Source organism: Oreochromis aureus, linkage group 14 (assembly GCF_013358895.1).
Source record: "Oreochromis aureus strain Israel breed Guangdong linkage group 14, ZZ_aureus, whole genome shotgun sequence".
Classification (NCBI taxonomy): Eukaryota; Metazoa; Chordata; class Actinopteri; order Cichliformes; family Cichlidae; genus Oreochromis; species Oreochromis aureus.
Window position 1 is genome coordinate 322,846 of NC_052955.1, and position 17,286 is coordinate 340,131.

The 17,286-nt window shown below is 44.9% G+C and overlaps 2 protein-coding genes across 3 annotated transcripts in view; one reads left to right on the top strand and one right to left on the bottom strand.

The window, feature by feature from the left end:
- Nucleotides 1–6,021, bottom strand: part of LOC116318189 (sodium/potassium-transporting ATPase subunit beta-3-like) — a 30,372-nt gene extending 24,351 nt beyond the window's left edge. For both annotated transcript variants that reach the window (XM_039622435.1, XM_031737136.2), the window contains exon 1: nucleotides 5,633–6,021. In XM_039622435.1, coding sequence (XP_039478369.1) covers nucleotides 5,633–5,927 — 295 coding nt within the window. In that variant the 5' untranslated portion in view covers nucleotides 5,928–6,021. The remainder of the gene's footprint in view (nucleotides 1–5,632) is intronic.
- Nucleotides 6,022–7,702: 1,681 nt separating this feature from the next.
- Nucleotides 7,703–17,286, top strand: part of LOC116318190 (neuronal tyrosine-phosphorylated phosphoinositide-3-kinase adapter 2) — a 97,700-nt gene continuing 88,116 nt past the window's right edge. Inside the window, 3 exon segments of the mRNA XM_039622296.1 lie at nucleotides 7,703–7,824; nucleotides 9,647–9,784; nucleotides 9,939–10,155. Coding sequence (XP_039478230.1) covers nucleotides 9,953–10,155 — 203 coding nt within the window. The 5' untranslated portion in view covers nucleotides 7,703–7,824; nucleotides 9,647–9,784; nucleotides 9,939–9,952.

A 17,286-nucleotide genomic window follows, 5' to 3' on the forward strand; every position in this document is an offset into this window, starting at 1 on the left:
TCAGTGGGGATGGTGTTCGCTCTGTGTTGACACCCAGTTTGTGCTCCAGTGCATGATGAGAGCCAAACCTTAGATACTGATCCGTATGTGTGGGTTTACGGTACACGTCAGCCTTTAGATGTCCCCATTACTGATGGAAATCTCACAGTCTAAGAAGGCTACCCTGCCACTTTTCATATCCTCCCTGGTGAATTTGATGTGTCGGTCCACCCGAGTTAATGTGATCCGTGAAATGTAGTACGTCCTGAGATTTGATTTTCACCCAGGTGTCATCCACATATCTGAACCAATGGCTTGGTGGTGTTCCAGGGTAGGATAGCAAAGCCCTCTTTTCCACTTCTTCCATGTTCCTTCCTTCCTTTTCTCCCACAAAACGCTACGCCCAGATGAACAGATTCAACTTCTGGAGATATAAGTTGTATAGTTTTAATGTTTTATTTGGGAACAGAATGGTGTGTATGTGTGAGTTTGGTGATGGAGTTTTTATTATGAATGAATGATGAATTTTATGAATTATTATGTCTATTTTTTTTTATGTTTAAGGACAACAGATAGAAATTAGCCCTTGGCTATAATCTGATATGTTTACATTCATGTAAAATTTTTAGATTTATGTTCATTAACATGCACTGTCCTAAATAAATAAATTAAATAAAGACCTCTGGTCAGGAAAGGGTCTGGTTGGACCTCTTTCCTGACCACCTCTCCATACTGACCATGATTTGGATCCATCACTCCATCAGTCCAAATACACCAGATTTTAGTCTAGTTATTGTGTAATGTGCCAAACATCAGCCTTCATTAAGCATGGCTTCCTGACAGCCGCCCTTCCACCGAGACCATCCCTGGTCCATCTCTCAGCACCTGTGTCAGGTCGTTGCTGGGTTTTCCTCCTTAAGGACATGACTGTTTTTTAGAGGAAAAAAAATACAATTTTACGTCAAACTGTTATCTTTGGCATTTTTCATAGATTCAACTCAACAAGTGGGAACAAATGATGTGTTTCTGTGACACGCTGCTGGTAACAAAGAGCCTAAAAACAATTTAAAAGTGGTTCTTTGCTAAGGCGTCTGTTATGTGCAGACACAGCGCTCGTCGATCCCTTGAGGTAGGAGCCTTTTAACCTCGGATTATTCAAGCATAACAAAAACATTCCTGTGAAAATGGTCAGGTGCAAGGACTGTAGACAAAATGAGGGGAAAAGTATCCAGTGTCCAAAGAAGAACTTTGACAGAACTTCAGAAAGCTGGAGAACTATTGCTTAAGAGCACTTCAGTTATTGCTCAAGACTTTTGCACAGTACTATAAGTGACTGAAAAATCATCTGGAGTTAATAAGTTTCATCTATAACTACATTAAACATGTTGTGAATCACCATGGTAACCTTGTCAACCAATCGTTTATCACATGCACAGCGTATGTGTCACACAGTGGAAATTTGTATTTATCCTGTATATTGTTTTATTTTGATTTTTGGTGTTTGTTTATGAGTGTCGTTTTATTTGCATGGTTTTGTTCTGTTTCTATTGCATGGTTTTTAGTGTTTTACATGACATGGTTTTAATCCACTGTGGACTGGCTACACATGGGACAAATTAGCTGATAGGGACCACCCGCTGAGGCATGGGTGTGTCCAGAGGTGGCCTATCGGCTGTGTAAAGACCTTTTAAAAGCAGGCTAGCTGAGCACTGAAGGAGGAGAGACCCCAGACTGGAAGGTGAATGCTAGATGGCCAGCGTGACACGGTGACCCAGTCCTGACCTCATGGAACGGCAACAGTAGGAGACAACGCGTGTGATTGGCAGCAGGGCAGAGGTTTACCTCTGCCTGCATTTGTGAGTAGGGTCTCTACTGTTTTTTACTGGGTGCGGATTGGGAGAGGGTCGCCATGGCCATGAGCCAGGGCCGCTTCTGGGACCATTGTTCTGGCCTCTATTTGTTTTTTTTCAGGAAACCGACGCAAGGGGAGCTGTGGCGGATAACCGCATGTTTTAAGAGCTTCCTTTATGTGTGTGTTCCTTCTTTTTCCCTTCAGGCTTAGAGGGAACATTTTCTGCCTGGTGTTGTAGGGTCCTGATTACTCCACGTTTGTGTTCCAGAGGGTGATGGGAGTCAATGAGGAGGTACTGGTCCATTGGTGTGGGCTTCCAGTAAACTTCAGTTTCCATCCTCCTCAATGTTCACAGCACAGTCCAGTTATCCTTTGTCTTTTCCTGGTGAACTTTGTTTTTATCCACTGAGTTGATGTGAGCAGTGAACCATGTAAAGGTTGGCTAGAATCGGTAGCACCGAGGAGCCCATGGCACATCCATGTTTGTGTCTGTAGAAACCCTCGTTGTATTTGAAATATGTGGAGGTGAGGCAGAGGTCTAACAGTGTGCAGGTCTGATCAGGGTGAAGCTGGTTCTGTTTTCTTAGCAGGGGTTTTCTTGTAGTCATTTTCTGACAGTCTCCTTTGCCTCAGTTGTAGGTATGCAAGTGAAGAGAGAGAATACATCATGGTTTTATATAGATCCAGTGCAAGTTTTTGAACCTTGTTGGTGAAGTAAGCAAGTTTTGGATTTGATGGGGTGTGTTCCCTTCAGAGGAGCTAGGATGGTGTCAGGGTGCTTGGAAATGTTATAGTTGGCTGAGTTAATGCTGCTAACAATGGGTCTGAGTAGGACTCCTTTGTGGATCTCCGGAATTAGGGATTAAATGCCTGGGACTCTCCACCATTTGGTTTTAGAACTGTAGAAGCTTCTTGGATGAAACGTCTTCTCTAACCCTAAACTTAAAGAAATGCCCACCTGGATGACTGAGAACCTACATAGACAAATACATAAGTTTAGTTCATGGTGGAGTGATGAGCTAGCACAGACAAACAACCACACTCACATTCACCCTTACAGCCGATTTGAATTCACCATTTCACCTGATACAAGCTGGAGAACCCACAGGGACACAGGGAAAAATGCAAACTCTTTACTGAAAGAAACTAATGCCACAGGTGCAATGTAGCAGTAAAGAAACACAGCTTTTTCATAAAAACAAAACAAAACAAAAAACAAACACAGCCTTTATGTAATCTGAGAGAGCTGGACAAGCACACAGCATCAAACTAGCAATCAGACTTCAGGTGTGGCAGCTCTAAGTCTTATAGCCTGATTATTAGGGGTGTGGCAGGGGGCTATAACTGTTAGCTGTCTGCTAGGCTTCATTTTAACTCAATTCAATTTTATTAATACAGCGCCTAATCACAAGTCACCTCAAGGCGCTTTATATTGTAAGGTAGTAATAGATACAGAAAAACCCAACAGTCATATGACACCCTATGAGCAAGCACTTTGGCGACAGTGGGAAGGAAAAACTCCCTTTTAACAGGAAGAAACCTCCAGCAAGTAACTGATTGGAGTACCATATTTTTCCATACATGAAGAACTTTAATGACCCTAGAACAGACTACTGAGGAACCTAAAATGTGATCATATTCTGGAGCTTTTCCAGTAAACTGGAACTGCTGACTGGTTGATTAAAATTCTTATTATTCAGTTAAATTTGATATGGTGAAGGAATGAAGAGTGGGTGTCTTGTTTGGTTTTTTGTTTTGGTTGGTGGGGGGAGGGGGGTGTACAGAAACCATACTGATGTTTGTAAAAAGTTAAATTAGTATATACATGGGGGGAAAGAAACCTTTTCTAAATAAAAGCTACGCTTAGCTCCTCCTGTATTCACGAGAGGTGAGCACAGTTGCGCCAAATACCTGATTTGGCAAATACTTTTCATCAGATCCTGACACAAACGCTAAAGGATCCGTTTTACAGGATTAAACCAAGGTATTTGGTTTGGTGAATGTGTAAGCCAAAAAAAATGAGTTACAAAGTAGTACTTTTATGCGCAACCTCATTAGAGAGGGTTTACAGTAATTAAAGCAGCGTGTATCATCAAGTACAGTCTGTTATCTATGTGTTCAGTGTTTTCCTATCAGGCTGTGTTTTATCAGCTTTGTATCATTATCAGCTCAGACTTTCCACAGTGAGAAGGAAAAGCGGCGTTTTGAGTCAAGGGAAAGCGGCGTTTTGAAAATGCTCTCAAAGCGTTCAATACATTCAATACATTTGAAAATGTCGTTTTTCGGCGTCGCAGTGTGGACAGTGAACCCGGAGCCTTTTCAAAACGATGACACATTTTAGTCATGTGACCAGTTAAACTAAGATAACGGAGGGCATTATACAGCAGTTGTTTGTTTCACAGACCTATTAAAGATTAATATCAGTCTGTACATGCTCCAGATAGCTTTTCTTCAAATACTTTAATTCTCACTTGCTTTTGCAACTTTGTACTTTTGTGTTACTCACAGCAACAACTCCACCTCGTTGTTAGTCCATTTTAAAAACTCTGTGCTTTTCCTCGACATTTTGCCGCATTGTTCAAAGAGCCGGAAAGTAAATAAGCAGCAGACAGAAATGAGGCAGGTCGAATCTTCTTACTTTACGCATGCGCATGTACTGGAATGTAGCGTTTTAGGTCGTTTCAGTGTGGACGCACAACTCTGTGAAAATGACTGAAAAGCGATCGTGTGGACGTGGAGCATTTTCAGACAAATTTATCCGGGCTAGTGTAGACATAGCCTAAATGATTTAAAAATCAACCTGTTTTCTCACTTCCTGTCAGATAAATCCTGCTCCACAGGGATGTTAAAGCTAAGGAGCCAAAATGGCTTCTTTCAAAGAAGATGAACTTAGGACCAAGGCCCAGGCTCAGATAAAGAAGGATTATTTGGAACAGAGTCATGCTGAGCTGTTCTAGAAAGCCCAAAAATGAGGACGTGAAGGTGGAAGTGAGGAGAACAGTTCTGATGAGTTGTGTCTTTGATACTGTTGGCTGTAATCCCACAGATATTAATTTAGTCACTGTTGCGATGTCATCAGCATTACTGAGCTTTTTAAACTGCAAGTTTATTAATAAATCCTCAGTGTGTCGATCCTATTAACATGTTTAGACTGAAAGCTGTTTAAACAGTTTTGTTTTTCGTAATCATCACGGCAGAACGGACAAACTCTGTTATTAAAATCTTTGCTGGGTTAGGATGATGATCCTAAACCTGCCTCTTATTCTTTTGTAAATAAATGATAAGCAGCTCTTTTATCTCAGTCATGACTGCAGAGATCAGCCTCTTATAAGCAGTCTTCCCTCTGAGCTTCACTCAAACTCATTAAATCTCATCAATCATTAAAATCAATATGAACACGATGGTTATTAAATGCTGTTAATGTTGAATGTCTGCATTAGTACACAGTGTGTGCAGGCTGTGGTGTACAGCAGCATAAATACTGCAGTATGTTGTAGTACCGTCACAGAGCTGCAGAGGATTTTACATAATTAAACATGAACTCGGCGCGCCTGAGGGCGCAGAGGCTCATTCTGCTTTATTCTCACATCTTCAGCGGTGTTAATGAAAATCACTCATCCGAGCTCACATATTAGCCCGGCTCGGCTCGATCCGGCTCGGCCCGCTGTGAAGCATCGTGACAGACACCCTAAGCTCAGGGGGCTTACAGCCGTGCCGGACCGAGCCGGGTAGGGTCAGACCGGGTCAGAATCAGACTTTCACTGTCACGAAAAGACCCAGTTCTTTGGCCGCCTCTCTTACCCCAGCTGCCAGCGGTTCGGCCCAGAAACTCCCCGGTCCGCGGGTTGTAGATGAAATCCTTCCAGGAATCCTGCTTCTCCTTCTTCTGCTCCCTTTTCGCCTCATTCGCCTCTTTCTTGTCCTCCTTCTTTTCCCGTTTCTCCTCCTTTTTCTCTTCTTTCTCTTCCGCCTTCACCTCCTCCTTCGCATTATCCTGGTTCTGATCTTGGTTTGGCCCCTGGGTCTGATCTTGGTTCGGTTCCTGAGTCTGATCCTGGTTTGGTTTCTGAGTCTGGACCTGCGGACTGGACGACATACCGATGCCGGACTAAACTGATCTGGGCTAATCAACGCTAAACACCAACAGCTGGGATAAACCGATCCGTCGGAGCTGCGAGAGGAGCCCTGTACGCGCAATCACACACACACAAGCACATAGGGACTGCTGCAGAACGAGACGCATGCGCAGCTGGAGCATGTGTGAGGGCTGAGGGTCTCCAGTGATGAAGACGATGATGATGATGATGATGATGATGATGATGCACTGTGCTGTGAGAATAGGCTGAGACCATCATCCACCCATCCTGAAGTTTATCCCAGCTGTTGTAGGGGGAACTAATTACAATTAATTCTAACAGTTAACTCTTACATCCCCAAAAGTTATCGCCAATCTAACCATAACCCTACTATCATCTAATATGGGTTAATATAATGTAAAGTCACCAGTCAGGACAAGGATATTCAGTGTTTTTGTCAATAAAAAAAATATGCCTGATAATCCCTTTCACTGGAATTTTCTATAAAACAATAAAAATAAACCCTGAAAGAAAAAAAGAAGCTGCTCAGAAATAAATTCATGTCAAACCGACATTATATAATCACGCTAGCAGATCATGTGACCGTTGCAGTAGCAAGTAATTGGGCAAAAGCAGGATGATGTCATGCTGATGTGAGACAGAAAAAAAGGAGGAAGCCACCTGAAAAGAGGAATAAGAAGGAAATAAGGAGCCAGGAAATGCGAGAGGATCTATTCTGTTTCTTTTTTTTTTTTTTTGGTGCTTTTTATGTCATGTTGTAATATTTCATGAACGTGACAGCGACAAACACAGTGGCTCAACCTCCTGATTTCCTTGCACCTGACTCTCTCTGAGGTGATGTTTGCACACTTGAAGTCATGTTTCAGATGTGGAGGAAGACAGACTCAGCAGACACTGAATACTAAATGAAGAGGTACTTTAAGAGGTTGTGGTTCTAGTAGTGAGAAGGTGGTACAGGATACATAAAGACACAAGTTTTGTGTGTTTTGGACCTTTAGTTGGGTGATGATGGAGGGGTTCATGTAGAACAAAGCAGTCTGAAAAATGGAGCCAAGCCTTAAGTGCAGCCTAGCTGATCCAGACTTTTAGGTCCTTTCTGGTTTTTGTTTGTTTAGTATCTCCTGTTCTGGGCTTTAATTTTGTGTTTTATACTATTTTGTGGACACTTCCTGCTCCCAGTGAAAGGTGTCAGTAAATGTAGGAGCTGTGACATCACACAAATGTGATAAAGTATTGTGTGATATCATCTCTCTCTCTCACACACACACATTTACACATAAAAACACGCTCTCTCTCTCTCATCATTCTTCTTCACCCTCCTTATAACCCCCACCCCCCACGCACCCACCCTTCAGCAATAGGGGAGGAGCCAGCAGGGTAAGGATGCTGTCAGGTTGCCGTGGTTTCAGCCTCTCGTTTCTTGTGGCGACCATCGTCAGGGATGTGTGTGTGTGTGAGGGTGAAGGGTGTGTGAGTGTGACTGTGTGTGTGTGTGTGTGTGTGTGTGTGTGTGTGTGTGTGTGCGTTTGAGTGGTGGTTATTACAACTGTAAGGATATATGAATGAAGAAAGGCGGAGAGGAAGGAAAGGAAGGACAGGGGGAGGAAAGCGGCATTGAAGAGTGGATCTGGATTAACGTCGCTGCAGACAAAAAAATCTGTCATTTCCTCTGAGCTGCAGAGATCTGAGAGGACAACAGAAGCCTCATCACTCCATCTTTGTTTCTGCAGAGGGAGCACTGAAGGAGGGGAAGGAAGGAGTCAAGGACTAAAAGGGGAAAGAAAGGAGGACTGAAACAAGAAAAGAAGAATAGGAAGCAGGGAAGGAAATAGGATCGAATCAGGGAACGAGGGAGAGTGGGAGGAAGAGGGAGTCTGAATCCTTGCTGGTCATCAGGTAAGGCTCCTCATTCAGCTTCAGTGTCGTCTTCCTTCATCTCTTCAGTCTTTCTGCTTGTCTTCGAGCTGCTGCTGTTCCCACTGACAGTGTCAATAAAGTGAGTTCAAAATATCCAGTTTCTTCACATCCTTCTCGCCTTTCAGTGAAACCTGAAACGGCAGCATTTCACTTCAATATGGCTGCCATGTTGGGGTTAGAGTAAGGGGAAACTTCTTAATTTGATTGGCTTTTATTTTGAAGGGGATGTCTGTCAGTCATGAGTAAACAGTGTAAAAACAAAGGTGAACACACCTAAGAAGACAAGGTGAAAGTTCAGATTGGAAGTGATTCTGTGTAAAACGTGTGTGTGTGTGTGTGTGTGTGTGTGTGTGTGTGTGTGTGTGTGTGTGTGTGTGTGTGTGTGTGTGTGAAGGTTCATACCTAAGTCAAAGAGATACAGTCAGAGAGGCCCTTATTAATCAGTGGCTACATCACTGTGCTTCACCTGTGATGGACTACTGACCTGTCCAGGTGTACCCCATCTATACTGGAATAGGCACCACCCCACATGTTCCAAAGTAGGCTAAGGAGTTAGGATAATGTGTGGATGGATGGAGATATATATATATGTTAATGGATGGACAGAAGGATGGATGGATCAACTAAAAACACTCAGTGCTGAACAGTGCCTGTTGTACTGTAGGTAACATGACTTCACTACCATCTGACAGCAGGAAAGTTCCTGTTTTGAGCTTCCTGCTGTGAGGAGTCTGGTATTCCCTTTTCCTCCGACAAAGACATGCTGGTTATGTTAACCTGTGAGCCAGAAGGAGTGTGCGGTGGGTCAGAATCTGTAATGAAGCTGTATGTGTTAATGTGGGTAGTGGTGTAAAGGACTGAGTAGTCAGTAAACCTCTCAGGAGGCTGCTACACCTCAGCATGTGAAGCAGCTCCACCTTGACAGATCCTAAAAGGGGAGACCCTGAGTAGCAAATCTGAATCTTTCCCCTCATTCTCTCCTTGTGTCTCCTCTCTCACCCGCTTACAGGAAGCATTACATCATTCTCCTGTGAGAGATGCTGCTGTTGCTAGGTTACTGCCAGCTGACTCCCTGTTCCATTTTTAGATGGATGCTGAGAAACAGAGAGGTGGGGGAGGGGATCAATATGGCGAGATGAATTCAAAGCAGTACTTTATTTAAAAGTCAGGGAAAACAAACATGAAGCCTTCATGATGAAGATGGATAAAAGTGAGCCACGTCCCTCATATTCAGATGATTACTTTAATAAATTTATACAAAATTATTACATTTCAAAAGTGATATAAAACCTTCTTGGCTGGTTGAAATGAAATGCATCCTGGAAGCAGAGACGAGAAAACATGTTTGTCGACGGAGAACTCTCACTCTGTAATTGAAAATAAAAATCACTGATGTCTGATCTGAACAATTAGAGCTAAAAGTCGCTGCTAATGATGCTGCTGCTGTTCAGATCCACATAGCTTTATTAATCCCAGTGTGTTGCAGCTTACCCACACAACCTACTCAAATGGTCAACGTCACACAACGTATAATCACCAATTGCAAATAGTGTTGCATGTCAAGGCAGAGATCAACAAACAATAAGTTCAAGGGAAAATGTATACGTTAATAAAATCACAAAAAACAGCTGTTTATTTTATTGTTTGTGCATGACACTTCACAGAGGACCACATCATCAGCATTCCCCGGTATCAGGACGTTCACAGGTGGGAATCCAAAGACCTAGCTGTGCAGAAGAGAGATGACTAAAACAGAAATAAGTCACAATAATCCAGAAATGTGTTGTTTTTTTGTGGACAGGCTAACATCACCTGAACTGTCCTGCTTCTGCTCTGAGGTTTCCTGCTATTTGTGGATGTACCAGTTGAACTGAACAAGATGTGAGCAGATGTTACACGAGCCAGCGTTGCTGCTTTCCAGCTTCTAAACAATCTTAAGGTGGAATTCATGAGTTATACTAAGCATCTTTGGCTTACTCTCAGAATGATGACTGACCTTTGATCTAACCGGTGGCCCTGCACCATTCAAACATGATCTGCACTGCCAACAGGAACAAACACTGTGAACTGATTTTCTCTGCTCTTCCTCTCAGGTTATTAGGGAGTCATGACATCACAGGAGGAAGGATCTTCATTCAGGAGGTTTTTCCAATACGTGGAGGACAGTGGACTTCGAATATACGATGGTCTGGTGATCCAAAACGCCTCCGACATTGCTAGAGAGAGCGACCGCATTCGCAACCAGACCAATTGGACGTACCTGCATGAAAAACACCAGAAAAAAAGACGGCAGGAAGAAAGCATCAAGAGGTAGAAAGCATCAAACCTTAAAACGAGACCATGTTGTTTCCTGTAAACCCATCTAAACCGCAATAGAAAACTCTTCCGACCTTTTCTTAAGCACACAGACCTCATATGGGCTTAGATATGGTATACTTCTGGTAAACTGGATGTCTGTGTAGGTTCTCAGTCATCCAGGTGATGGTAATCTAAGGAGCTTGAAACCAAAACAATAGAATAGAATAGAATAGAATAGAATAGAATAGAATAGCTTTTTATTGTCACTGTTACAAGAACAGTGAAAGGCAGTTTACTCTCCATGTGTGTGAAGCACACAATAGCGTAATATTTACACAATAACAGACAAATTTACATTTACACAAGAAAGACATGTACAAGTTATACATACACCTGCAAACATACATGCACATACATACATATATGTATATATACATATTTGCATCCGTACATACACACACACACATATTTCCACATACACGCTTACATCTATATACATACACATACATGCCATCTAACTAGCAGGTGCATTGAGAGGTGCGGTGTGATCAGTGATATTGCACATTGAGTGTGTGTGGGGGGATGATATTGCACATTGAGTGGGGGTGCTGTTGGAACTATACTAAATAATGTTATAATAAATACAGTTTAAAGAGGTAAGGGTGTTGGTTGCATTGAAGTATAAACAGAAATACGATTTATAAATAAGGTGTAATGTCCACGAGTGTTGGCAGTGCAGTTATCCTCCAATCAGGGTGGAGGTAGGGCATGTTTGACAGCCTGTGGGTAAAAGCTTCTGTTGAGTCTGTTTGTCTTCGACCTGATGGACCTGTAGCGTTTACCAGAGGAAGGGGAAAAAAGTGAGTGTCCAGGGTGTGAGGGGTCTTTGATGATGATGCTGGCTTTCTGCTGAAGTCTGCCAGTATAGATGTCTCTGTTAGTGAAGTGCCGATTGCCTGCTCTGCTGCCCTCACCACCGCTGCAGTTTCCTCTTGTCCTCCGCAGTGCAGCAGTTGAACCAGAGTGTGCAGCAGTAAGTCAGAAGGCTCTCAATGGTGGAGCGGTAGAAGTTTACTAGCAGTCTTTGGGGTAATTGGGCCTGGCGTAGTTTCCTGAGGAAGTACAGCCTTTGTTGTGGTTTCCCTACCTGGTGGGAGATGTTTGTGGACCAGGTAAGGTCGGCCGAGATGTGGACTCCGAGGAACTTAAAGCTTTCTACCCTTTCAACTGGACTTCTTTAAGTTTCATAAAGATGTTTAATTAGGACCGAGTAATCAGGACCCTTCAAGACTGGGCAGAAAACGTTTCCTTAAAGCAGAAGGAAAGAAAAGGAACACAGCGTAAAGGAAGTCCTTGAAACATGTCGTTTGATTGTCGCCATCAAATCATTAAAGCAGGTCAGACACCAACGAGGAGAATCAGAAAGACAAGCAGATCATCATCATCGTCCCTCATGTAGCAGGTTTATCAGAAAAACACTTCCCCACCACAACGTCCCCAGTGTCCTTCAGAACCAGCCACACACTCAGACACAAACTAAACACCGTGAGTGTAGCTGTGCAGCGAGGAGAGCTCAGAGCTCTATACTGGAGACACCAAACAGCCCCTTCATAAATGCACAAAATAGAAGAGCCACTTCGACAGACCAAGACTCAGCTGTTCATCTGCATCTAAAGGTCAAAGGTCACTCTTTGAGAATGCCAGTGTGCACATGTTGGACAGAGAAGACAGATGGTTTGAACGAAGCATCTATGTCCACTGTGAAAGACCATCTTTGAACAGAGGGTGGGTCTTACCACACCAACTGTCTGCCATCTACAATGCAGTTTTCATATCCCTTCCAAAGTGCATCAAACCCCACTCACATCTTGTGTCAGGTGATCTCAGTGGGTCATAACAGGGTGAGGCAGGTCATTTCAATTTGTCACATGATAGGGTGTCACAGTGGTTTCAACCAAAACCTCTGGTGATAATGACCCACCCTGTTGACCTGTTGGCTCATGTGATGAGGCAAATGATCAACAGTGGGTTAAAGGACAATCCCCACTATGGATTAAATACCTGGGCCTCTCCACATTTGGTTTTAAAATTGAAGAAGCTTCTGGGATGAGAGGTGAAACATCTTCACAAAATGTAAAGAATTCCAGTCGCTTTCCAAGCTCCTTACAATGGTAAACTGGATAATAAATGATATAGAAAGAACTTTTATTTTTCCACAATAAGAAACATACATCTACAAAGATCAGCTGAGATATATATATATAAAGCTGTAATTTTACAGCTTTTATTAGCAGAGAAGTGTGTTTTTTCTGAATGCAGACTAGACCCAATCCTATAGACTAGCATAATTTTATTTTGACAATATAAGGCACCCAGTGCTGGGTGTTTTTATATATATATATATATATATATATGGGTGTTATTATACCCAGCGCCTCTCATGGGCGGTTTATCCTTCAAGCTCGGGTCCTCTACCAGAGGCCTGGGAGCTTGAGGGTCCTCTTGCAGTATCTTAGCTGTTCCTAGGACGCCTCTTCTGGACAGAGATCTCCGATGTTGTTCCCGGGATCTGCTGGAGCCACTCGCCTAGCTTGGGAGTCACCGCACCTAGTGCTCCGATTACCAGGGGACCACCGTTACCTTCACCCTCCACATCCTCTCGAGCTCTTCTCTGAGCCCTTGGTATTTCTCCAGCTTCTCGTGTTCCTTCTTTCTGATGTTGCTGTCATTCGAACCGCTACATCGATCACTACTACGACCGTCTTCTTCTGTTTGTCTACCACCACTATGTCCGGTTGGTTAGCCACCACCATTTTGTCCGTCTGCATCTGGAAGTCCCACAGGATCTTAGCTCGGTCATTCTCCATCACCCTTGGGGCGTCTCCCATTTTGACCTCGGGACTTCCAGGTTATACTCGGCACAGATGTTCCTGTACACTATGCCGGCCACTTGGTTATGGCGTTCCCATGTATGCCCTGCCTGCTAGCATCTTGCACCCTGCTGTTATGTGCTGGATTGTCTCTGGGGCATCTTTACACAGCCTGCACCTGGGGTCTTGCCTGGTGTGATAGACCCCAGCCTCTATGGATCTTTAAGTGCGCATGTGTCAACCAGCGTGCAGCCTGTTACAGTCGCTCCAGCCTTTTCTTTTAGTTTAGCTCTTTTTCTTACGTATTCTTTTTTTTCCTGACTTGTATTTTCACCCGTTTATTATATTTTACTCAATCATGTGGATTGAGAGAGTTTTTCTTCTTCTGGTGGCCGTGGAACTGCTACTTTTATCAAGGAACAGGACATGCGCACATCTCCTACACGCACGGACTGTTTACTCCAGAGATCAGCTGATCGCCCTGATGCCGGCCGGCTCGCTGGCCAGGCCCGCAGAAGTACCAGCTGAAATTTGGAGAAAAACACATCGGGGATGCAGAGGTCAAGGACAGAAGAAAAAAAAGAAGGAGACGGTGAGACAACGGAGGCTCGAAGCGAGGAGGAGGTATAAGCCGTGTCTGCCGTCTATCGTGATGGGAAATGTGAGGTCCTTAGCGAATAAAATCGACGAGCTCTCAGCACTGGTACGGAGTCAGAGGGAATACCGAGAGTGTAGCCTGATGTGTTTCACTGAATCATGGATGCACCAGGACATTCCCGACGAGAATGCCTCCGTGGAAGGCTTCCACACTGTTCGGGCGGACAGGGACAGCATCGCTAGCGGTAAGCGGAAAGGAGGTGGGCTTGCTGTTTTAGTTAACAACCGGTGGTGTAACCCTGCCAACATAACAATCAAGGAAAGGATTTGTTGCCCGGACATTGAACTGTGTGCTGTAGGACTCAGGGCGTATTATTTACCCAGGGAATTCTCTCACGTCATCTTGGTGGCTGTTTATGTTCCTCCCTCTGCTAACCCCACAGCTGCATGTGACACTATCCACTCTGCCATAGCCCGGTTACAGACTCAGCACCCGAGTGCCTTTATTGTGATCTCGGGTGACTTCAACCATGTATCACTGGACAATACACTACCAACATTCAGACAATATGTGGACTGTCCCACCAGGGGAGAGAAAATTCTAGATCTGCTGTATGCTAATGTAAAGGATGCATACAGCTCCTCCTCCCTCCCCCCACTTGGTAGGTCAGATCATAACCTGATCCACCTCACCCCACGCTATGTGCCAATTGTGAGGAGGGAACCTGTGACCACGAGGAGCGTTAGGAGGTGGTCAGAGGAGGCCTTAGCGGAACTACAGGGCTGTTTCGAGGTGACCGACTGGGAAACACTCTGTGAGCCTCACGCTGAGGACATCAATGGGCTTACGGAGTGTATCACAGACTACATAACTTTCTGCACCGACTCCATTGTTCCAACTCAGACTGTTCATTGTTACCCAAATAACAAGCCGTGGGTGACTAAGGACATCAAACCCCTCCTCAACAACAAGAAGAGGGCTTTCAGAGAGGGCAATAAAGAGGAGGTGAGGAAGGTCCAGGTGTTACTAAAGGACAAGATCAGAGAGGCTAAGGACAATTACAGGAGGAAGCTGGAGTGGAAACTCCAGCAGAACAGCATGAGAGAGGTGTGGAAGGGCATGAAGACCATCACTGGATTCAGGCCAACCAACAGCAGGGGAGCTGAGGGAGGTGAGGAAAGAGCTAATGAGTTGAATCTGTTTTTCAATAGATTCGACACCACAGTGTCTGCTCACACCCCCACAACCTCACCTGTAGTCAGCCTGGAATCCAGAGCCACACCACTGTGCCAGCCTCTCTCTTCCCATAGCACTGTTGACTCCTGTGAGATTCCTGACACCCCTCCCCCACCCATCACCTTCACTCAATACCAGGTTGAGATGCAAATGAGGAGACTGCACTCAGGCAAGTCTGCTGGACCAGACGGAGTGAGTCCCCTCGTCCTCAAGACCTGTGCCCCCCAGCTGTGTGGAGTCTTTCATAAACTGTTTATGCTGAGTCTGAGTCTGCAGAGGGTCCCAGTGTTGTGGAAGACATCATGCCTCGTCCCTATTCCAAAGACGCCACGTCCCAGTGGCCCCCAGGATTACAGGCCCGTGGCACTGACCTCCCACATCATGAAGACCCTGGAAAGGCTCATCCTGGACCAGCTGCGACCCATTGTCAGACCACATCTGGATCCCCTTCAATTTGCCTATCAGCCTCGTCTCGGAACAGAGGACGCCATCATCTACCTGCTTGATCGTGTCTACACCCACCTGGACCAGCCAGCGAGCACTGTGAGGGTCATGTTTTTTGACTTTTCCAGTGCTTTCAACACCATCAGACCGACCCTGCTGGGTGATAAGTTAGCAGCGATGCAGGTGGATGCTTCTCTGGTGTCCTGGATTGTTGATTACCTGTCAGGAAGACCACAATATGTACGTCTCCCACAGTGTGTGTCTGACAAGGTAATCAGCAACACAGGGGCACCACAGGGGACTGTCCTCTCGCCCTTCCTCTTCACCCTCTACACCACAGACTTCAGCCACTGCACAGAGACCTGCTATCTTCAGAAGTTTTCTGATGACTCAGCAGTGGTTGGATGCATCAGCAGGGATGATGAGACGGAGTACCGGGCTGTGGTCGACTCCTTTGTCACGTGGTGTGAGCAGAATCACCTGCAGCTCAACGTGGCAAAGACCAAAGAACTGATCGTGGACTTCAGGAAGACAAGGAAACACTTGACCCTGTTTCAATCCAGGGGTCAGTGTTGACATTGTGGAGGATTATAAATACCTTGGAGTCCACATTGACAATAAACTGGACTGGGCTAAAAACACCAAAGCACTCTACAGGAAGGGCCAGAGTCGTCTCTATTTTTTGAGGCGACTGAGGTCCTTCAACATCTGCCAGAAAATGCTCAGGATTTTCTACGAGTCTGTTGTGGCCAGTGCGATCCTCTATGCTGTGGCATGCTGGGGGAGCAGGCTGAGGGTCGCTGATGCCAACAGACTCAATAAACTGATCCGTAAGGCCAGTAATGTTGTTGGGATGGAGCTGGACTCCCTCAAGGTGGTGTCGGTCGGGAGGCGGATGCTGTCCAAAATAAAGACAATGTTGGATAACACCTCCCACCCACTCCATGACATGCTGGTCAGTCACAGGAGCACGTTCAGTGAGAGACTGAGAGTACCGAAAAGCACCACTGAACGACACAGGAAATCATTCCTGCCTGTGGCCATCTCCCTGTATAATGCATCTGCTTAACATACTGGTTACTGCCACAACTACACGGTTCTTTCCAGCTATTTATTATTGTGTGACTTATGTTTCTTTCCTGCTATTTATTATTGTGACTTATGTATATATATATATATGGATATATATATATATTGTACTATTCTTAGTTAGCGTGTTGTCTGTTTTGTTAATGTTGGTGTATAATGGAGCACTGTAACAAAGAAATAATTTCCCCCAGGGATCAATAAAGTATTCTGATTCTGATTCTGATTCTGATACTCAGAGCTTGTTCTTGTGCTGCCATGATTAGTGCCTCTGTGCTGTCTTTCAGTCCAGCTTTGTTCAGCCACTGGTAGGATTTCTGGATATCAGCCACCTCCTCTATCTGCCGGTGGTACATACCGTGCAGGGGCCTGTCCTTCCATGATGGTTCCTCGCCTTCCTCCTCTTTCTTGGGTTTCTGCTGCCTGAGGTATTCACTGAGCACACTGTCAGTTGGGGCCATATTCGTGATGTATTCGTGGATGTTTCTTGTCTCATCCTGGACTGTGGTGCTGACACTCACCAGTCCCGGCCCCTTCCTTCCGCTTAGCGTACAGCCTCAGGGTGCTGGACTTGGGGTGAAACCCTCCATGCATGGTAAGGAGCTTTCTTGTCTTTATGTCAGTGGCTTCTATCTCCTCCTTTGGCCAGCCTATTACCCCAGCAGGGTACCTGATCACGGGCAGGGTGTAGGTGTTGATGGCCCAGATCTTGTTCTTACCGTTCAGCTGACTCCTCAGGACTTGCCTGACCCTCTGCAGGTACTTGGTGGTTGCAGCTTTCCTAGCGGCCTCTTCATGGTTCCCATTAAACCATGGGATCCCCAGGTACTTGTAACTGTCCTCTATGTCTGCAATGTTGCCTTCTGGTAGTTCAATCCCCTCAGTTCTGACTACCTTCCTCTCTTTGTT